This window comes from Mesoplodon densirostris, chromosome 2 (assembly GCF_025265405.1).
Source record: "Mesoplodon densirostris isolate mMesDen1 chromosome 2, mMesDen1 primary haplotype, whole genome shotgun sequence".
NCBI lineage: Eukaryota > Metazoa > Chordata > Mammalia > Artiodactyla > Ziphiidae > Mesoplodon > Mesoplodon densirostris.
In genome coordinates, this window is record NC_082662.1 from 90,552,640 (window position 1) to 90,575,914 (window position 23,275).

General features: G+C 33.7%; 1 protein-coding gene across 3 annotated transcripts in view; it reads left to right on the top strand.

Moving 5' to 3' along the window:
* The window catches only part of SLC35A3 (solute carrier family 35 member A3), a 30,462-nt gene extending 10,663 nt beyond the window's left edge, over positions 1 to 19,799 (top strand). For all 3 annotated transcript variants that reach the window (XM_060090183.1, XM_060090185.1, XM_060090186.1), the window contains 7 exons: positions 2,535 to 2,739; positions 5,147 to 5,301; positions 5,379 to 5,501; positions 7,465 to 7,636; positions 11,617 to 11,735; positions 13,325 to 13,458; positions 18,874 to 19,799. In XM_060090183.1, coding sequence (XP_059946166.1) covers positions 2,535 to 2,739; positions 5,147 to 5,301; positions 5,379 to 5,501; positions 7,465 to 7,636; positions 11,617 to 11,735; positions 13,325 to 13,458; positions 18,874 to 18,964 — 999 coding nt within the window. In that variant the 3' untranslated portion in view covers positions 18,965 to 19,799. The remainder of the gene's footprint in view (positions 1 to 2,534; positions 2,740 to 5,146; positions 5,302 to 5,378; positions 5,502 to 7,464; positions 7,637 to 11,616; positions 11,736 to 13,324; positions 13,459 to 18,873) is intronic.
* Positions 19,800 to 23,275: the final 3,476 nt, after the last annotated feature.

Sequence of the window (23,275 nt, forward strand, 5' to 3'; positions counted from 1 at the left end):
AAATCCTCTTCAACACTTGGTAGCATCAATTTTTAAGATTTCAGCTATTCTAATAGGTGTATAATGTTATCGTATTGTGGCTTTAATTTGTATTTCTCTAATTACTGTGATATTGTACATCTTTTCATGTGCATATTAGCCATTCATTTATCTTTTTTTGGTGAAATATCTATTGAAATCTTCTGTCCATTTTAATTTGGGTCTTCTACTCATTGTGTTGTAAGAGTTCTTTATACATTCTAGATACAAGACCATGGTCAGATTTTTGTGTTGAGAATATTTTCTCCCATGATGTGGTTTGCCTTTCATTATTTTTACAGTATCTTTGGAAGAGTAGATCTAAATTTTGATGATGTCCAATTTTTCCATATTTTTCTTTTATGGTTTGTGCTTTTTGTATCCTAAGAAATCTCGGCCTATTTTTATGTGGCTATGATTTTCTCCTATGTTTTCTTCCTGATTATTTATAGTTTTAGCTTTTTTAAAAATAAATTTATTTATTTAATTTATTTTTGGCTGTGTTGGGTCTTCATTGCTGTGCGTGGGCTTTCTCTAGTTGTGGCGAGCGGTGGCTACTCATTGCGGTGGCTTCTTTTGTTGTGGAGCATGGTCTCTAGGCACGTGGGCTCAGTAGTTGTGGCACATGGGCTCTAGAGCACAGGCTCAGTATTTGTGGCGCACAGGCTTAGTTGCTCTGCGGCATGTGGGCTCTTCCCAGACCAGGGCTCGAACCCGTATCCCCTGCATTGGCAGGCGGATTCATAACCACTGCACCACCAGGGAAGTCTCTGTTCTGGACTTCATTCTATCCCACTGACCTATTCTTCTGTCGTTATGTCAATATCAGTCTTAATTACTAGGGCTTTATAGTCTGGAATTTCAGTAGTTTAACTCCTTCCACTTTATTCTTCCTTTTCAAAATTGTTTTGCTGGTCTAGGTCCTTTGTATTTTCCTATAAATTTTAAAATCAATATCAATTTCTACCAAAAAAAACCTTCAGAGATTTTGTTTGAAATTGAATCTTTAGACGAATTTGAAGCAAAGGATGTGACCTGGAGTGGAGAGGCAGTTGAATGATCTTGCACACTACATTAAGTCCTTCCTTGAAGGAGGATCTTAGTGGAGCATCTCCAAGTCTACAGAGTTACAGTGGTTGATAGTGTTGTTCAAATCTTCTATATTTTTATTGGGTTTTGTGTGTGTGTGTATTCTGTCAATTACTGGGAAAGGTGGGTTAAAATCTCACATTATGACTGGATTTACCTGTTTTTCCTTTTAGTTCTGTCAGTTTTTGCTTTATGTATTTTGAAGCTATGTTATTAGCACATATATATTTATAATGGTTATATCTTCCTGATGTGTTGATTCTTTTATCATTACAAAGTGTCCTTTAATTCTAAAAATAATTCTTATGTAATCTGTTTCACCTGATATTAATCTAACCCCTCCAGCTTTCTCATAGTTATTTTCCTCATGGCTTTTATCATTTTCCATCCTTTTACTTTTTAACATATTTGTATCTTCATATTTAAAGTGAGTCTCTTAGAGTTAATATTAAATTGCTTTAGGAAAAATACAGAAACTTTGCTACTTTTATTATTGGGGGAAGCCAGGTGGAGGGTACAGAGAACTCCTGTACTATTTTTTTCAACTATGTAAGTCTAAAATTATTTCAAGAATGTTTATAATTGCCTGTTGGTTGGTGCATTTTTGTAGTAACTTCTCTAAAATTCTTGTCTGATAATTCCAACATCTGTATCAATTATGTGTTGTTGTCTGTTGATTTGTCCTTATTCATCCTAGTTGAGATTTTTTTTCCTCTTTTTGGAATGATGAGTATACTCATTTTGGATTGTATCCTGGATGTTTTGAGTGTTACGAGACCTTGGTTCCTACTTAAATCGTCTATATTAGTAGGCAGCCACTGGAGAGGGAGGAATGGTGCTGCGTCTTCGCTGACATTCACCTTATATAGGGCAGGAATGGTCGGCAGGGCTCTGCCCCCATAGTCTTTGTGGCTGCATCCTGGTGGGGGATGGGAGGGCCACCACCTCTGTTGTCATTTGTGCAGGGTTGGGATGGTCAGCAAGGCTCTGCCCCACAGATTATACAGCACTCATTTGGGAGGGTTGCATCCTTCAGGGCCGCTGTCTTCCCTGTCCTTTGGTTGGAGACAGTGGGTTTTTTCTTATGGCTTTTTTGTTGTTGACCTACACCTGTTGGTGGTTCCAGGTTGTAAACTGCTGTCACACCCAGGGTGAGATACATGAATGGCAAAAAATCTCAAGATGTTTTAATCACTCAAGATCTGCAGTCTCTAGCCAGTTTGTCTTATTTTTGTCACCTTTTCAGAGTCTCCTTGTAGTTGCTTTGTCTTTGGTCCAAGGTTTATAGTTGTAATTAGCAGGAAGAATAGAATGGAATGCACTTAATTTATCTTGTTTGGAACCAGACATCTCTTACTGGTTTTTAAAATATTTATAATTTCTGTATTTTCTAATTGTTTATTTGCCCTGTGTATTTTGTTTTTCAGGCAAATGAAGATAAAACAATGTCAGCCAACCTAAAATACCTTTCCTTGGGAATTTTGGTCTTTCAAACTACCAGTCTGGTTCTAACGATGCGTTATTCTAGGACTTTAAAAGAGGAGGGGCCTCGTTATCTGTCATCTACAGCCGTGGTTGTTGCTGAACTTTTGAAGATAATGGCCTGCATTTTATTAGTCTACAAAGACAGCAGTAGGTATCTAGGTTTTTTAAGTCATTGCAATTTATTTAATTATTTTGGAGTTATTCACATGTGAGATATATATATATATATATATATATATATATATATATATATATAGTATATATGTATAGGTACCTATATATATGACCTATATATATAGGTAACTACACATTTGAACACTTGCATTATTTAAGAACATTTCAATTTTCATTTTATTAAGATGGTTTTAGTCTAGTAATAAAGGTATTTTATTCTTATCTATGTTATGATTCATGTCCTCTGGTTAATGCTGTAAATATGAAACAAAGTTTCTTGCATTTATAATAATTTGAGAATAAGTAATTTAGAGGAGTAATATTTTTTTACTAAAGTCAAGGCTTTTTATTTTATTTGCTGCATGATTAGTCCAGCAGTGACTAATTTGATATAGTTTAAAAAAAAAATCTTTATTGAGGGAATTTCCTGGTGGTCCAGTGGTTAGGGCTCCATGTGGTTAGATTATTTGGGGGTACATTAAAATGAAAAACAGACTTTTTCATGTTTTTATATATCAAACCAAGTGAGAAGACAAGCAACAGATTGAGAGAAGATATTTACATCACAGGTAATAACTAATAACTAATATCCAGAATGTACAAAGAACTCCCGCAACTCAATAAGAAAAAGATAAGAAACTCAACAAAAAAAGGGACAAAAGATATAAATAGGCAACTCACAGAAGAGAAAACCTGGGTGGCCAATCGATGTATAAAAAGATATTCAACCTCTCTAGCAGTCAGAGAAATGAAATTAAAGCCACAAGACTCAATTCCACTACCCTCACACTGCTAATGAGAAAAATATGTGATGGCATTAATTATTTAAAAATTTAATTTTAAAGATGAGCTAATATTTTATATTTTTTCTGCTAAAAGTAAAAAAATCTTTTGGTAATTTTTGTTTTACTTACATAATTTTTTTTACCATTATTTTAGTCAGGAAAGGCTGAATATCAAGTAGCATTCTTTAGTTATTTTCATTTTGGAAACTAACACAACATTGTAAATCAACTAAACTCCAATAAAAATTAATTTAAAAAAGGTATTTTCATTTTAAAACAATTTTCATAAAGTTTGCAAGTTTTATGTTGGGAGAGAAAATCATCTGTGAAGTGTATTGTTGGTAAGGTGGTATGGTTCCTTAGAATTTCTCCTTTCTTTGGGGGTTTATGTATCAAAGTTCTTTGGACATTTTTTTGTGATTGATACTGTGGGTTGGCTAGCTCAGAGTCCATTTTTAACTCCTTTCTCCCTTTCTTATCTCTAATGTGGAGAATATAAAAGAAAAGAATTGATTTTCCAGCTCCCTTGCATCAGGGGGTAGTTATGCAACACACAGTCTTGGTCAGTGAGAGGGAATAAGATGCCTGCTAGGCCACTGTTTCTTCCTCCTCTTTCTTCCTTCCGGAAAGAAGAACCAGAGGTGCATCAGTCAGTTGATAATCTGTTGCAAAAAATTACGTAGACAATACATGAAAAGCATGAAAATAAAAAGCCAATATATATACAGAGAGAGCTAGGTCCCTGATGTCATCTTGGAGCTGCTGTAGCAGCTTTTGACCTGGACTCATGACATGTGAGACAAATCCCTATGGGTTTGAGCCACTGTTGGTTGGGTTTTCTGTTGTTTGAGCCAAACCCACTTCCTGATATCCTTCTTTTTATGATTAAAGTCTTCATAATTATTAATTGGCATTAATGGCTGATGATAAAATACATTATAAAATACAAGGTATCAATATTATAATATTGCTATGATAAAGTAAGAACACTTGGTTGACAAATTAATACTTTGAGGTTTTGGTTATCATAAATACATATGTGTGTATATAATCAATTTAATTTATTTCCCAATGAAAGATATATATATAAAGATAATGCTCTTCTTAATATGCTACCTTATAATATTTAATATTTGAAATATTAGCATCATTAAAGGTGTAATACCTTATTTTATTGCAGATATTGTGTTTTTTACAAATTTAAGATTTGTGGCAACCCTCCATTGTCAGATGATGGTAGTTTTTAGCAATAAAGTATTTTTTAATTAAGGTATGCACATTGTTTTTTTTAGACATAATCTTATTGCACAGTTAACAGACTACAGTAAAGTGTAAACATAACTTTTATATGCACTGAGAAACCAAAAAAAATTCTTGTGACTCACTTTATTGTGATATTCACTTTATGGCAGTGGTCTGGAAATGAACCTGCAATATCTCTGAGATATGTCTGTATATTTTAGACCTAAAAGGATCTTAACATGTAGCCTAATTTCCATTTTTTACAGGTGAAAAAACTGAGGACTTGAGAGAGAGTATGTAACTTATTTGGAGTTACTTAGTTATTGATTTTGTCCATTTCATGTTTTTTCTAGAATGTAGTCTAAGAGCACTGAATCGAATACTACACGATGAAATTCTTAATAAACCTATGGAAACACTTAAACTTGCTATTCCATCAGGGATATATACTCTTCAGAATAATTTACTCTATGTGGCACTGTCAAATCTAGATGCAGCTACTTATCAGGTATTTAAAATACATTTCTAGTAGTGTTTCTAAGAAAGAAAGAAACAAACAATAATATTAGCTGTTTTCTTTTTCAGGTCACATATCAGTTGAAAATTCTTACGACTGCATTATTTTCTGTGTCGATGCTTAGTAAAAAATTAGGTGTGTACCAGTGGCTCTCCCTAGTAATTTTGATGACAGGAGTTGCTTTTGTACAGGTAACTATTCAAGATAAGTATAACTTTTACTTTTATCACAGTTTCAGAACCTCATTTTGGAAAATGTGGTTCTGTTATTTGTTGAAGAAAATTAATGCTTATTCTTACAACTGACATTTTTTGAGTGCTTCCTTTGAGCAAGATACTACATTGGGACTGTAAATGACACAAAGAAGTAAAATCAAATTATCCGACATAAAGAAATGAACAGTCTATTTAGGGAAATAAGACACTGTATGTAAAACAAAGCTGATTTTTACTGAGTATCTGGACATTTGAGATCAACCACTCCCTTCCTATTGTCTCTCAGCTTCCCTGATACCACTCGCTCCTAGTTCTTTTCACATCTTTCTAATGATTCCTTATTGGTTTCCTTCCTGGTGTCCTCTTTCTTGATATTCCCATTAGATATTGTGTTGATAGGCTTGTTACTTCTCTTACATTATTTCCTTATTTTTGGAGATTTCATTCTTTCTGAAGGTTTTTATTAACACATATGCTGATAGCTTCTTGGTCTGTGTCATCAGCTCTGGTTATCACCTCTAGTTTCAGATTTATATATCTAAAAGCACATTGGACATCTTTGTTTGGTTGTTCAATAGGCCTTATCAACTCAGTGTATCCAAAGCTACACTTTACCTTTTCCCCACCAAACCTGTTCTTTATTTCTGTTTTATCCAGTCATGATTTACTTAGCCTGAGAGTTGTCCTAGACTCTTCCTTTAGCCTGTACATCCAGTCAATCACTAAGACTTTCTGATTCTGCTTTCTAATACTTCTTGATTCTGTCCTTGTCTGTCTCTACTAACACTTCCACATTTCATGCCTTCTTTGTGTCTCAAGTAATCTTTTGCCTCCTAATTGATTTTTTTCTTTTTTTTTTAACTTCTGTCTTACAATTCAGCCTCCACTTAGTCACCACTGTGGTCTATCTAAAAGAAATCCAATCATGTCAATCTCCTGCCGTCCAAAGCCCCCCTCCCCTACAATCACTTTCCTCAGAGTGTGGTATGTATATTTTGAATAAATATTTCTAATAGTTATTTAAGTGCTTATTAGAAAAATATAATTGGCATATCAAACCCATATTTTCATAGATCCTGCTTAAGGTAAGATAAAGTCGGTATTCAGTTTTTAAAAGTGAGCTATTTTAGGGCTTCCCTGGTGGCATAGTGGTTGAGAATCTGCCTGCTAATGCAGGGGACACAGGTTCGAGCCCTGGTCTGTGAGGATCCCACATGCCACGGAGCAACAAGGCCCGTGAGCCACAACTACTGAGCCTGCGCGTCTGGAGCCTGTGCTCCGCAACAAGAGAGGCCGCGATAGTGAGAGGCCCGTGCACCGCGATGAAGAGTGGCCCCCGCTTGCCACAACTAGAGAAAGCCCTTGCACAGAAACGAAGACCCAATACAGCACTAAATAAATAAATAAATAATTAAACTCCTACCCCCAACATCTTCTTAAAAAAAAAAAAAAAGAGGTATTTTAAATTAAAATATCAAGTGATAGTTTAGGGAGAACATACATTTGACAAAAACCATGAAGATGATAGGGAAATAAGTGAAGTTTTGGGAACACTGATCTACAGAATAAAGCTCAGAATGGTTAGCATGAAATGGACCTTCCATAATGAAACAACAGCTCCATACTCATTTTGCTGCTCCAAAACTTCACACTCTGAATTTCTACAACTGAACTGCTTGTGGAGGCTATTTTGTGCATCTGTGCATTTATTATACTTGTTCTCTTTTTTAGGGTATTTTTGAAATTATAAATTACAACAGTAATATTACTATGGGAAAAAAAAATGATTCTAAGTTTTTCTTTCAAAAGCTCTTCTCTTCAATCCCCAAGAATGGTATTGGTTGCATTTTTACCTTAAGGTCTAAGAGTGGACTCTAAATATGTATTTTGTAAAATATTATAGGAATTAAACTTCAATTTCGTTTTTCTTTTTGTTCAGTGGCCCTCAGATTCTCAAGAGCTTAATTCTAAGGAACTTTCAGCTGGCTCACAATTCGTAGGCCTCATGGCAGTTCTCACAGCATGTTTTTCAAGTGGCTTTGCTGGGGTTTACTTTGAGAAAATCTTAAAAGAAACCAAACAATCAGTGTGGATAAGAAACATTCAACTTGGTAAGTTTTAAATGTTTTCTAATACTATTTTTAAAGGATTATATTGTTATGTTTAAAGATTTCTATGTTTTTCTGGTTTTTAAAAAATTTTTTGGCCACGCCGCACAGCATGCAGGATCTTAGTTCCCCAACCAGGGGTTGAACCTGTGCCCCCTGCATTGGGGGCACAGCATCTTAACCACTGGACTGCCAGGAAATCCTATGTATCTTTAATTAAATAAACCTTTTATAAAAGCTGCTGTTGATGCAAGTATCTGTCAGGGTTTTTGCCTTTTGAAAAACTATTTTAAATGAATGTCTTTTATTCAAGAATATGGAATTTTGGGTCTGTGCTCATAAGAGTGTATGAAGCCTGTTTCTGTCCTCACCATTTGGAGCCTTTGTCTTTGGTTGCTATGTTTTCCACAGATGTTGCAAATAACTTACATATTTTCCTCCTGGAAAAAGAGATTAAGATAGCAAATTTAATTACATGATACAGTGTTATCAGCTCCAGTCACCATGTTGTATATCAAATCACCACAATGTACACTTCAAATGTCTTAGAATTCTACTTATCAATTATACCTCAATAAAGCTGAAAAAAATAGATACTTAAATGGAAGAAGTTTGAAATGAAGAAATTTTTGTCTCTTTAAAATCTTACTATGTTTTATTTCAAATTGTTACATTTTAGCTTTTAAATACTACAGCATTTTTCTAACTGAAGGTGAATAGTTTAAAAGAAAAAAGAGATTGAGAGATTGCCTTTGAATAGATATTTAAACTATTTGTATACAGTATTGTAACATTTAATTCCTCATACAAAGATTTCAGAATTTAGTATTCTTGTCATATTCACTTTGGAAGATGCTACATGTGAGAAGCAGCTCAATTGCAAATCAACAAGTTCTGTTTTAAGCCTCTGTCCCTGTGACTTTGGAGCTCATCTTTGAAACCATTGTTTTTTTCTTTGAAGCCACTGTTTTTTTCTTCACATCAGCTTAATAGCTATACCATGTTTCATGATAGCAGTCATAACAGGCCCTTCCAGGCCCTATACAGTGAATTGTCTGTATTCCAAATGGCCTGTATTTTAAGACAAACCTTCAAAATTTGATTAAAGTCCATCCTTTCAGCTGTTTTCACATAATATGATAACAAACAGACTGGACCTTCATTTTATCACATAGTATTTATTTCTCTGCAAAATTTGTAGAAATGTATCGTGTTTTGGTTTTTTTTTAAGAACTTCAAGGTAAATGTTTTTGAAAACAAAATTAAATTAGCTTCCCTTTGTTCAGTTTGTCTAGAAGGCAAGTTCAGACTTGAAAAGCATTCACCATTTCAGAAAGAGTATGTCTATAGCATAGTGGTTAAGAACTCTTGGTTTGGTAGTCTGACCACTCAAATCCTGATTTTTTTTTTTTTTTTTGCGGTACGCGGGCCTCTCACTGTTGTGGCCTCTCCCGTTGCGGAGCACAGGCTCCGGATGCGCAGGCTCAGCGGCCATGGCTCACAGGCCTAGCCGCTCCGCGGCATGTGGGATCTTCCCGGACCAGGGCACGAACCCGTGTCCCCTGCATCGGCAGGCAGACTCTCAACCACTGCGCCACCAGGGAAGCCCCAAATCCTGATTTTATTACCTACCACGTGTGTGGCATTACAGAACTTACTTAACCTTCCTCTCTGCTTCCTTATCTATAAAACATACTTAATTATGGTACTTATTTCATATGTTGCTATGAGGATTAAATGAGATAATACATGTAAAGTGTTTAGAATAAAGTGCCTTGTGCTTTATTAGTGCCTAAGCACTTATGTCAGCTATTTACATTAATACGCAAATATCAGAAAAGAAAGATTCAGGTTTGTGTGAGTTACCCCAAATTTTCTCGATTATAAGATAAAAATGAAAGGTCAGAATTCATGATTCTGCGGTATTTCATGGATTTCTTATTCTTTGGTTTGACCTCACAACACAATCTAATGGTAATGGTAATAACTCAAAGTTTTGAAAAGGATACATAAATAAGTTATAGAACTCGAGATTATAAAAACAAAACAATGTATAGAAGTTTTCAAACATCAAAGGTCAAAGATTAGCTAATTGATAAGATCCAGTATTAGCCACAGAATGGAGAAACAGGAACTCTTGTTACCTAAGGTTGCTAGGAGTACAGTCTTCCCCTTGGTATCTGTGGGGGATTGGTTCCAGGACTGCCGTGGATGATCAAGTCCCTTGTATAAAATGGTGTATAGTGTTTGCATATAACTTACGCAATCTTCTCATATACACTGAATCATCTCTAGATTATTTATAATACCTAATACAGTGTAAATGCTTTGTAAATAAGTTGCTGTGCCGGCAAATTCAAGTTTTGTTTTTTGGAACTTTCTGGAATTTTTTTTTTTTTTTTTTACATTTTTGATTCATGGATGGTTGAATCTGTGGATGCAAAACCTGTGAATGTGGAGGGGCAACTGGTAGACTGATGTAACCTTATTGGATCTCAATTTGGGAATATATAACAAAATTTTAAATAAATTACAGCTTTAATGTAAAAATTCCATGTCTGGATAAGAATTTATCCTACAGATATAAATATTTATACAAGAGCACAAAGATAAATGTCCAAGTTTATTCATTTCAGCATTGGTTACAATTGTAAAAAATAGAAAACATTTAGAATACTGGTTAAATAAATTATCAATATGATTAAATGGATCATAGACTTCAAAACCACTCTGCCTGGATTAAAATCTTGAATCCATCACTAACCAGCAACATGAGTTTGGGCAAGTTTATTTAACCTCTCTTTGCTTCAGTTTCTTCATCTGTAAAACGAGCTGGAAGTGTCCACCTCATAGGGTTGTTATGAGTTAACATACATAAAGCACTTAATACATTTCGTTGCATGTGGTGTTATATGTGTATTTCATACTGTTATTGTCCGTATGATGGAATATTATGCAACTGATAAAAAGAATGCAGTAGATCTGTACATACTGACATGTGTGTACTCTTCTGTACTCTATACATTTTTTGTAATTATCAAGTGTTATTTTTGTAATTAAAAAAGAAATGAATAATACCCTTGGAAGTGTCTATTTTTGTGATTTTGTATTATGCCAGTATTATTTTCATGTTCTAAATTAGACATATTAAAATGATAGAGTTGGCATAAATAAAATTTTAGAAAGAACATTTCACATCCCTTTTAGTTCTTTTTCACTGTGGAATACTTTGAGTAGTTGTGGCTTTATAAAAATTGCTTTACCCTGCACTGTTTGCATATCTTACCACAGACTGCCCCAAAGAGATGACCCCTGTAATATCCATTTCTTTATTCATAGTTGAGGATTGCTCCAGGAAATCTTAGATCCAGTAGTCATGTGATAAGCTCTGTGGTAGAAGTAAGGGATTCAGCAGTGAATAAGACATTTCAGGCTCTCACTGAGCTGACTTTCCCTAACAGTGAAACTTCAATAACATTCTGATGTTGCCTATGGCTGACTGTTTCTTAGCTCTAATTTTTTGTTTATTAATTATTGTACATCCAGAATTTCTAAATAAAGGAAAATGCTGGACCACATACCTGAGCTATTATATCTGCATGTATGAAGGTGAATATATGAAAATCTAGATCTAGCAAATAGGAAGATATAAGATACAATGAAGTACACCAAAAGTGAGCATTTTACAAATATTTGAATGGGACAGCCATTTAGTCCTGGAATGTATACATTATATTTTTTCAGTCCTCCAAAGTTGGTAATCTCTGTTCTTTTATATATTCCCATGTCTTTTTATTACAGTCATAATATAGTATTAAGTATACTTCTTAAGTTTATATAATTATACAAGTAAAAAAATTTTTAAGTAGTCCAATTTTATTGAAAAGGAAAAGTTAAGTTTAAAATTATTTGGAATGTTAATGGAAAAATATCTCTCCAGGCAAACTAAATGATGTTTGACATAGACTTTACTTTTTTTTTAGGTTTCTTTGGGAGTATATTTGGATTAATGGGTGTATATGTTTATGATGGAGAACTGGTATCAAAGAATGGATTTTTTCAGGGGTATAACTGGCTGACCTGGATAGTTGTTGTTCTTCAGGTAAAGCATTTAAAGTCTTACATTTATGCTAATAAATTTTATTTTATTTTAATATAGAGAATCAAAGTAGCTATGATATACTGATATGAGGAAGAAGGGTCCCTCCTATCAAGTACTCTCATTATCTCTAGTTTATTCAGGGAAGTTAAAATAGAACTGATCTAAATGCCGTAATGAAAACTTATTTGAAAATGAATCATGAATGAACTTTATGGTATTTAAATTTAACATAACGAAAATGCAAGTTTAAGAATAAAAGAGTTGAAAGCTGAGGACGAATATAACTTGTAATTTTTCTACTGTTCTGATCATTTTACAGGAAGTCTGTGGTCAGCTATTTCAGGCTCAAGAAGCAAATCTAGATATTTAAATCTGTAACAGTTTATAGTTTATATTTTGGTTACATATTGGAGTATTCCTATCAAATTACCTCGGCTTATAACTTGAAATTATTCAAGGGTTGAGTAATTTCATCTTCAAAAAATACTTACTGAGTACTCTGGAGGATACAAAAATGAAGATAGAAGTCTCTGCCTTCACAAAGCCTTTCTCTAGAGGTATTTGAAGCTGTAAGAAACAAGGTCCCTTAGGGAGGATGGGTGAAGGTGGCAAAGGATAGTTGTGTTTTGAAAGCAGGAAGGATACTTCTATTTTTAATATAGGAGAAAAGGAGACAAGGGTAAGTGAAAATTCAGAGAAAATTTGAGGTAGAGATAGGGTAAGTCAGGAGAGTTTATGTATGATGGCTTTTATCCTATCAAGGAGGGAAGCACTCTTTCCTTAAGAGGGGCTAAAGACTTGAGAAAAATTTAAAAGGTTTGGTACAGTTGGTATGAGGGAGTAAACAGGGGAATGAGAACACTGCTAAGAAATACCAGGACTCAAACATCAATTTGTAGTGAGCTCACTTGGCATAATTTGTGACTTTCTCTCATAAAGCTTCTACCATTTGAAGAGGTGCAGTGAAAGTGGGTAACCCAGACTTGGGAGCTGATATGTAGGGTTCGGTAGAAAACAAAACTGAGATATGGTAAAACTTTGTCATTTAAGTAGCCACAGTTTGGAATTTGAGAGGGATTTGGTAGAAAGTTCTTCACTCTTAAAGAGAATGATTAAAGTGCTTTAGGAAGAGTAATCTGACAGCAATGAAAGGCAGATTAGAATGGGAAGAAACTAGAGGAAGAAATCCAAGTTAGGCTATTAAAAGGCTAGTAAAATAACTTTCAAATTACAGTTTATTTTGAATCAAAAGTAAAAATATTTCACTAATCAGTGTGTCCAGTTTTCCCACATGTGTCTGAACAAGTGATGTTTAATTACTAAGTTGGATGAGGATAGATGTTTTATTCATAATATGGTCAAATTCCATTATAACAAACTGCAGATTATGCTGGTAGTTACTTTATCAGATACCTTTTGAAATAAGGGGGCTATTGAACAAAACCTAGAAGTCCATTTGTTATGAGATGTTTAATAAAAATCACTTACTTTAATGGGATTAGGTTATAGGACAAAGCTTCATTGAGATTGTTTTGAAAAGCAGTTTTATATATGTTTCTTTTTAAAATAATCTTTTAAAACTTCTGCAGGCACTGGGAGGCCTTGTAATAGCTGCTGTTATTAAGTATGCGGATAACATTTTAAAAGGATTTGCAACCTCTCTGTCCATAATATTATCAACACTGATATCTTATTTTTGGTTACAAGATTTCGTACCAACCAGGTAGTGTATTCTTTTCTATTTCTTTAAATCTCCAAAAGTATATAGAAAAATGAGTCCTTCATAAGATCTAATCTGAAAAATTTTGTTCTATTACAACTTTTGAAGAAATATAGTAAGATTCATTTAACTTATCTTTTTTTTTTTTTTTTTTTTTTTCGCGGTACGCGGGCCTCTCACTGTTATGGCCTCTCCCATTGCGGAGCACAGGCTCCGGACGCGCAGGCTCAGCGGCCATGGCTCACAGGCCTAGCCGCTCTGCGGCATGTGGGATCTTCCCAGACCGGGGCACAAACCCATGTCCCCTGCGTCGGCAGGCGGACTCTCACCCACTGCACCACCAGGGAAGCCCCCCATTTAACTATCTTTTTAAAAAGTTTTGAAACTAAATGCATGAAAGAAAATCTAACACTGGAAAGCAATTTATACAATTTGGCTCGCCAGAATTTTCTCAGTAGATCTGAATAGGTTTTTTTCCCCAAAGTTAAAAGTCATATTTTTAAAAGTTAATAAGTCATAAAAGTCATAAAATAAGTCATATAATTACATTTTTAAATGAAGAATTTATAAAGCTAAAGCCAAGAGAGTAGGTGACATTCTTGAAGAGGATAGTTTGTTTATATAGAGAAAGTGGCTCATGAGAAAATTCAACTAGGTGGTGGCAGGGAGAAGAATAGTCTGAAAAAAGAATTGCAAAAGGAATGATGGGTGAGGCAGGAGACCCAGGATCGTGTAGTGTCATGGATGCCAAGAGAGAAGACAGAGTAAGGAAGAGTAAAGTGTAATAAAGTTATATATTTTTTACAATTACTAATTTGTAATCCCAGAGTAATGAGATTATATTTTAATGGATTCCAGGATACCATTCATGGTTTCCTCTAACTTCACTCCCCTCCTTATCTTCTCATTCTCTAAACTTCTGAGTACTCTCTTCATCTGTCCTTGGACTTCTTATATCTACACTCACTCCCTTGGTGATCTCTATTCTCATGGCTTTAAATACCATCTAAAGGCTAATAACTCTCAAATTTAAATTTGAATTCCAGGCTTTTATATCTAATTGTCTATTTGACATTTTCTTCAATGTCTAACTCATTCCCCATCTCTGTCAGGGTTCCCAATTTAGTAAGTGGCAGCACCTTCATTCTTTCAGTTGCTTAGGCCAAAATCCTTTTTGACTTAGACAGGAACACAGTATATCCACAGTAACCTCAGAGAAGGCAGACTCTATAGCTATGGATATAGATAGCTTTATAAGAGGAAGTTAAAATGTATGGAAATTTAAAATTTTCTTAGTGAAGTAAGGTCATCAGCTTCTCTTTACTCTTCTCCCACATGTCATTCTAATCCAGAAGCAAATCCTGTCAATTCTTCCTTTTTAATATCTCCAGAAGCTGACCATTTCTCACAACCTCTACTGCTACCACCACGATCCAAGTCACCCTCATTTATCATCTAGATTAAAGAAATAGTCTCCTGACTTGTCTCCTTGCTTCTTCTCTTCACCTGTGTACCCGAATTTTCTCCATTCAGTAACCAGAATGATTCTTTTCAGTGTAAATCAGATCATACTCAGAAAACCTCTAATTGCTTCCCATGTCACTCAAAAGTTGTCATCATCAACGGCCTATTTGCTTTGGCTTTTAGCTACCTTTCTATCCTTACCTGATATTACTTTCCTCTTGTTTACCTTTTTTAAATTTAAAAATTTTTTTTTTTTTTTTTTTGCTATTGTAACTTCTTTACTATAGGCTTTGACTTGCCCTATTTTTCTTGGAAAACACATCCCCTACATATTCACATGGCATATTCCCTCATGTCCTCAGATCTTGACTCAAATATCCCTTTATCAAGAGACCTCTCTAAGAAAAAGCACCCCGTCTTCCAACATTCTTTTCTCCTGTCTTCAGAAGACTTACCACCATCTGATAATAAGTAAGCAAGGCTGGAGTTTGGCACATAATAGATACTCAGTATGTTTGTTGAATGAATGTTCAAGACCTTAAAATTTTAATACAGTTAGTAAAATTAATTTGTGTTAGAGTTAGTGAGATAGGATTGTGGGTGGAATTTGGTAGTAGAAAAACGTAATATGCTCATTCTATTTCTATATTGAACATTTATGGTTTGGTTCTTCTCTAGCAACTTGGACAATAGGTCTGGGACATGCATGTTGAAATCTAATTTTTCTGAGGCATGAATTTAAAAGTATTTCTGTTTTTAACTTGATATGGGAATGAATTACTTACATTGAGACAACCGTAATAATTAGCACCTATGTCTTAGTGATGCTTTACTCCCTACATATTAAATGGGGAAATTACATGCTTTAATATTATTTGAGAATGTTTGGAACTTGTAGATTTTTAGGGTAACTTAAAAAGGCATACCTTTTTCAAAAAAATAAAACATCAAGTAAGGCCAAAGTGTTAACTTTAAATCTTCAAATCATGCAGGGAATAAAACAAGTAAATGCTCAAGTAAACCAGCAGAGGGACAAAAGAGTAGGAGTTTTTCAGTAAGCTACATACCTGCGTTTATAAATCCATGTTTCTGAGGGAGCATGTAAGGTATGTTGGGATGAAGCTAAAAAGAGAAAAGACAATGATACTGTTATTATTGAATGAATGAATGTTTTGAGAATATGCATAGGACACCAAGTCAGATGGAGAATACAGGTTAGTTTTCCTAAAATAGAGAGCTAAGCCCTCCATCTTTACGTATTCTTACTTTTGTGGAGAACTTCTATTATCCAGTAAATCAATGATCTATATTGTGAATATAATAATATATTTTCCTTCGTTATACCCATTTCACCTCCTGAAAGTTTTTTGGCTTCTCAGAAGTAGTACCCCTGACCCCTGTACCTGCCTTTCTGATTGTTCCTTTGGTAACTGTCAGTCTTTACTCACTCTCTTATCTATCTCATCCACTGCCATGTCTTATCTGTCCTCTCTATGAAGATAACTCTAGATCCCTATTTTCAACTGACTGCTAGACATCTCTACTGATATATCACCAGTATTCCCTTTCCTATTTTTTTTTGGTGCTCATTATTTTGCTTATTGGTATTACCATCCTTGTATTTAGGCTTGCTTATTCTTTTATCAAAAATTTATTGTGTCCACTATATGTCTGCCTGCCAGTGTACTAGACCCTGGAAAAACAGGAATACCTGAATAAGATATGATTTTCTATCTTCAAGGAGGTCACAGTGACTGGAGAGACGGGCATGAGAATAAATTATAACCATGATCAATGCAGCAATGGAAGTATATACACAATTCCATTAGAAAGAGGGGGCTCAAATCCTTGAAATATTAAATTCGGATAGCTTTTTCCTTAACAAAATTTTTTCTCTCAGAACCACCTAAAAAATAGCTGGCTTGGGAAGCAGGGGTTTCCTGACAGTAGATAGTCTAGTACAGCGGTCCCCAACCTTTTTTGGCACCAGGGACCAGTTTTGTGGAAGACAGTTTTTCCACAGCCTTGCGGGGAGGGATGGTTTCGGGATGATTCAAACACATTACATTTATTGTGCACTTTATTTCTATTATTATTACATTGTAATATATAATGAAATAATTATACAACTCACCATAATGCTGACAGGAGGCAGAGCTTAGGCAGTAATGCGAGCGATGGGGAGCGGCCGTAAATACAGATGAAGCTTCGCTCGCTTGCCTGCCGCTCACCTCCTGCCGTGCGGCTCAGTTCCTAACAGGCCAGGATTGGGGACCCCTGGTCTAGTAGATCCTGTTAGAGATATCATACAGTGGGTTCCTATGGTGGGTAGAAAGTTGGAACAGACAACTTTCCAACTGAGCATGTGATTCTGTGCAATTCCAGATTTTTGGAAAGTTAAGAGAAGCTCATAATGATTGACAAAGAAAGTGCTCAGTCAGAAGCTTATGCAGCCTAAATAGTTACCAAATATTCCTGTGGTAGTAATTTTCTTCAAGATATTTACATTATAGGAAGTTTTATGTTCTCTTAATCTTATATGTATATATGTATTCAAGGCTTTTGAAAAGTTACACATCTGTATCAGGTCAACACTAGATTTATCATAACAGTTAATGATTAAGCTCCCTATATATGCTAGGTGCTAGGAATATAATGATGAATGAGGAACACATGGTTGAGCAGGGGAGCAGAATGTAAATAAAACATTATTTACTACAGTGTGATAAAGTGTTACCATAGGGTAACTCTGCTTAGGGGAGTTAGTCTTGGAGACTTAAGACCTGAGTTGTTATGAATAAGCAGTTTTCTTGGGAGGGACACTGCAGGCAGAGGAATAGCATCTACAGGATACTGCCCTGAACGGCATGTTGTGTTCACTAAATGGAGTGGCGGAATTATAGATGGGGTGGGGTGGAGTGTGGGAGATAAGGTTGGAAGGGCCATATTATGAAGGGCCCTTTAACTCATAATAAGGATTAGTGATCTTTTTCCGTTATAGAACAATTTTTTTTTTTGAGGCAGGGGAGTGACTTCAAACTGTTAATAAAAACTTTAAAAGCACGACGAATTCATGTCCCTGTAACAGCACTTTGAAGAATATACATGTTAAAAGTTAAGACTGATATTCCAGTTTACATTCAGTTTGAGTTCCAGTACCAGTTTAAATTCATTTCCTGTTTATAGTAAGGTATATTATGTATATGGATAGATAAACTAAAGAAGAAACCAAGTCTTCCTGCATTCAGTCTTATTTCCTTTTGTAAAGCATCCTATAAAAATCCTGAGTTTTGCTTATTACTACCTTGTATTTTAAACTGAACTTTACTGTGGTTTGAAAAGAATGCAATTTTCCCTTTATATATTCAAATTAAAAAAAATTGAGATCTCTTATTATTCAATGTGTTATAGGCAAAAGGCACATTACAATGAAATACTATATATACATATATGTATAACTGAATAACTTTGCTGTATACCTGAAACTAACACAATATTGTAAATTAACTATACTTCGATTTTAAAAAATGGTTTTGAAAAAAGATGAAATACAACCTTTTATACATCTTTGCTTTAGGAGACTACAGTATAGCACAGTGGATGAAAGTGCAGGCTTGGCTCTAGAGTTAAACATACCTGAGTTTGAATTCCTTCTCCCACTTCAAGCTGTGGGACTTTAAGCAAATTATTTAAATTCTCTAAACCTATTTCCTCATACATAAACAAATGAGGACAGTGCTAGTCCTTCTTCATAGGGTTGTTGTGAGAACTAAATGAGATAATGCATGTAAAACACTTAGCTAAATATCTGGAATGTAGTAAGTACTCAGTATTTGTTAGCCATGTTACTGGAACATTTTGTCCCAAATTATATTTGTTTTTATAATAAAGAAATATAACTTGTTTTGTTTTTAATCTGATTTTCTCTTTTTCATTTTCTCTTCATCTATTTAGTGTCTTTTTCCTTGGAGCCATCCTTGTAATAACAGCTACTTTCCTATATGGTTATGATCCTAAACCTGCAGGAAATCCCACTAAAGCATAGTGGTAATACTGTCTTTATCTGGTTTTTCACAATGGTGCACTAGGAATCTCAACATTAATCCTGCACAGAGGACTTCTACAGATTCTAAGAAAAAAATCATCATGCTGAATCTGATCATAATGTTCAAATGGTTTGAAAATATAAAAGTTTAAGGATAAAATATATGTATATGTAACAAAATGCCTATTGCATCTAGAAATCAAAACTTGAAAGTATTTCCAGGGATTAGAATAATTATTGGAGGAAACTTGAAATCTGAGTTTAAAAAGATTTTATGTATTTGATTGCTGCAGAAATATCCTATGCATTCTTTGCAAGAGCACACAACAAATGTCAGACATCAATTTTGCAAATTAGATATATTTAATCTTATTAAATGTTTTTTATCTGACTCTTTCTGTACAGATATATCAAATAATGTGGATATTCAAAGTTTGATAATTATAATTACCTATAAAGCTGTGAAGAGATAGGATGATTTGAAAAACATTTTCATGTATCTCAGATTTTTATATTTATACAGAAGATTACTAAACAAAGATTGCTATATGTTGCAAATGTTCAACCGCATAAAAATTGATAAAGTAACATTCTGGGTCTGATTTGTCAGACAATAAAATTCATATTTAAATTTAATGTAAAGAAATATACACATCTATTTCTCCATCTACATTTTAAGATCTTTTAGTGCTTCAGAACTGCTGGAAGCAAGCAATCCAGTTGTTCCTGTGCTAGATAGTAGCCAGTTACTTTTACACTAATGGAGTTTTGTCCTTAATCTCTTAATTGTATTTCTTTTCTGTAAATCAGATAAATCCTTAATATTACTTTAAAATACATTTCTGTGTGTGTTAATTTCCATTAAAGTTTTAAAATGTAATTTAAATACTCATATAATAATTTAAAATAATAATTATTGTCTAATGTCTCCATTTGGAGAATTTTGAACTATCAAAGCATATACTGTATATAACTAGAGCATTTTTAGATGAATATTTTACTCATTGATCTGTAAAAACTTCTTTTAATCTACAACTGTTGACAAAACCAAAAAAATAGTAGTACAGATGTCAATAAATTGAGACCAAAATGACTTTTCTTGGAGACATTCCAGATTGCCATGATATTATATTATTTTAAATGGCACTGTAAGTATAAATTCAAGGCTGCTCAGAAGAACTTTCTAGGCCTCTCATAAACCCACCATTCCCAGGAATTCTCTGATGCATGTCTGGGAAAGGCAGCCGAATTCTGAATTCCCTTTCTGTGGCCCTACAAAAGCTGCCAGGAAGGAGCCACAGCTTTGCTTTACAATAGTGGTTTCCTTTCCATTTGATTAGCACTGGAGTTGAGATTGCAAATTACATGAGTTATTTAATAAATTGGTTCAGGGAGAGAAAATATAGCAGAAATGATCAAATGAACTGGTGGGCACAAATGCTTTCTAAAATTGGAATATGGGTTTAATTATTGACTAGAGACAGAATTACCTATTACCTATTATATATAGGAAGTAATTTATTTTTTTCTTTCATACATTATGTATCCTGTTCTAATAGTATAAATCTGTAAAAAATAAATATTTTTATATAATTCTAATGGATTTTGTTAAACAAAATTTGGCTGAAAAATACTATGTTACAAACTGTTGGCTACTCTTGGCTAATTAGGACTGGCTGTGTTACTTTGCTGAGGACAAAAGCCTAATATATTCCATACAGAGTTTTAAAAAATGCTTAAAATTACAAAGTATTTTAAATTAATTTGCTGGTGATTCCAAGTTGGCACCAAACAAACTTTCTGGAACTCTGACTTACGACTTTCAGTGACCACCTTTTAGAGTATTTATTTAATAACTTTACCACAATTTGAGAATGGTGTTTTTAGACTGTAACAACATTCAGGCTTACATCTTATTACTTACTGCTAAGGGAAATCTAAATCCTGTAATGCACAGAATTCAAGACTAAATATGAAGATTTATGTTCAGCTCACACTGAAGTACTGGTTGGGTACTTATGTGTTAATTCGGTGTGCATTCATAATTAATTGTTAATTCAGGTTTAGTCTCTCAATTTTAACACTTCAAAAAATGATACAGCAAATTATTGGACATCAGACATGTTAGTTACAATAGTAATATATTTTCAGGTGTCCAAAATAACACAATTTTCAAGATTCCCACCAAAGTTTATAAAATGTAATCAAGAGTTCTGAGAAAGGGCAAAATAGTCTATTTGCAAAGCAAACTTTTATTAGACAGGCATAATTTATATTTTGCTTTCCTAGTAGGTTTGAAAACGTTATTAGAGATTTGGTTGTGTAGTTTGTGATTCATAAAGAAATAATCATATTTTAGAAGGTGGACCTGTATCCTAGATCATGTCATATATACAGATAATGCTGTTTTCTTCTGTGTGTGCTGTGTATTTTGATGACCTCCAGAAGCCTTATTGTATCAATCTTTTATAATGATGACTCCTTGATTATTTAAATTCTTATACTTTTTAGAGTTTACATGTTACTACTTTGTTCATTATAAAAATGTGCTAACTCATGGGAGAAGAGTGCCAATTGATAGTTCTATAAAACTTAAGAATATGGTATTTTGGAAGAAATTTTTGAAATGCAACATGTAGATGTATCAACACAGTAATATTATCAATTCTATAATAAGTGATTTTTAGAGACATTGTAGACTACTTTTATGGTGGAAAATGTAGTTTAGAGATGCAAAACTTAAATGTTTACATCAATTTATATTGAATGTCACAATTTCATAGAAGGAAAGGTGGTTTGATGTTTAAACTAGATTCTAAGGCGACAGAATCAGAGTAGAAACTAATTGACTTTGTGCTCAGTAGACTTAGTGTAATACAAACTGTTCTTAAGAATTGATACACTTTTCCTACATATCAAATTATTAGACTCTTAAAATGTCATTGTATAGTCACTCACCTGAGTTTTGTTTTGTTTTTAAAAACAGGGTTTAGCATCACTCATTTTATTTACACTTTCATTGTTATAATATTTAATTACATGTGAATGTATGCTCTACATAAGAAAAAGTTTATGAAAGTTATTTATGCTATATTGAAAGTCATCTTAAGGATCTCCCAGATATGTAGCATATTTAAAGTAATTATAGGACCAAAGAAAAAGCACCTTTATCAAAATCTGGTCCTATGTGCCTTGCTTTACCAAATACCTGACTTTTCTGGAGGACATTACTGTAATTCACAATTTTGGACACATAGGCAAAATTAGGATGTTTTAAGAATAACTATAATTCAATTTTTTCATTGTTTCAACATTTGCTATTTAAATCCATTATCTAACAGAATATTAAAATAGGTATATTATACAAGTATTAGTGAACAGAACTTATTTAAATAAATTATGGTACTATTGCTCCATCATTGAAATTTTGAAACTTTAACAATTGTATATAACTGTCATTTTGGTTTTTTTATTTCTTATTATAAGATATAATTTACTGTAATTTTTAAACTATTTTTTTAATGATTTGGATTCTGAATTTGTCTATATGTGTATTTCCTTTGTTTAGGAAGATTCTTTTGGGTTTGGGGCTGTGATTTGTATATTTAAATTTTTTATGGACATAATTCAAAGGAATCTGTAAACTGGTCTTTTGTTAAATGACTTTTTAATTGATAAATTTCTCTTTGTCATTTTTTGGTATCCAGTTATTATCTATTCAGTAGATATATGGAAATAGATTATTTTCATAACTATGTAAATTTTTTCCTATATTTCCTCGTTTCCCTATTCACCTGTGTTTGACTTAATCATGAATTAGTCTCCTCTCTATATATCAAAAATGACTCACTGAGCCTTTCCCTACCTCTCTAGTTACCTTTATCATGTGTGTGATCTTCCTTTTTACTAGCCTATGCCCTAGCATGAAAGACTGGATTTTATTTAAACTCATTAGAATTTCTCTACCTGTATGATGATAACAGTCTAAATTTTTTTTGCTTTAAATAAATTATCTCTTTGCATGCCTCAAAGTTAAGAAATTACAGTAATTGGTATATATTTTTTTCATATTTGTTTTTTGGCCGCACCGCATGGCTTGCGGGATTTTAGTTCCCCAACCGGGGATCAAGCCCGTGCCCCCTGCAGTGGAAGCACGGAGTCCTAACCACTGGACCGCCAGGAAATTCCCAATTTTCTTCATAATTTGAATATAATTGCTTCTATTGTGACTATCAATTCAATGCATAGAGATCAAATGATAAGCAGTATAAAGGATTTTATTTCCACCTTTATTACTGAAGTAACCTTGTA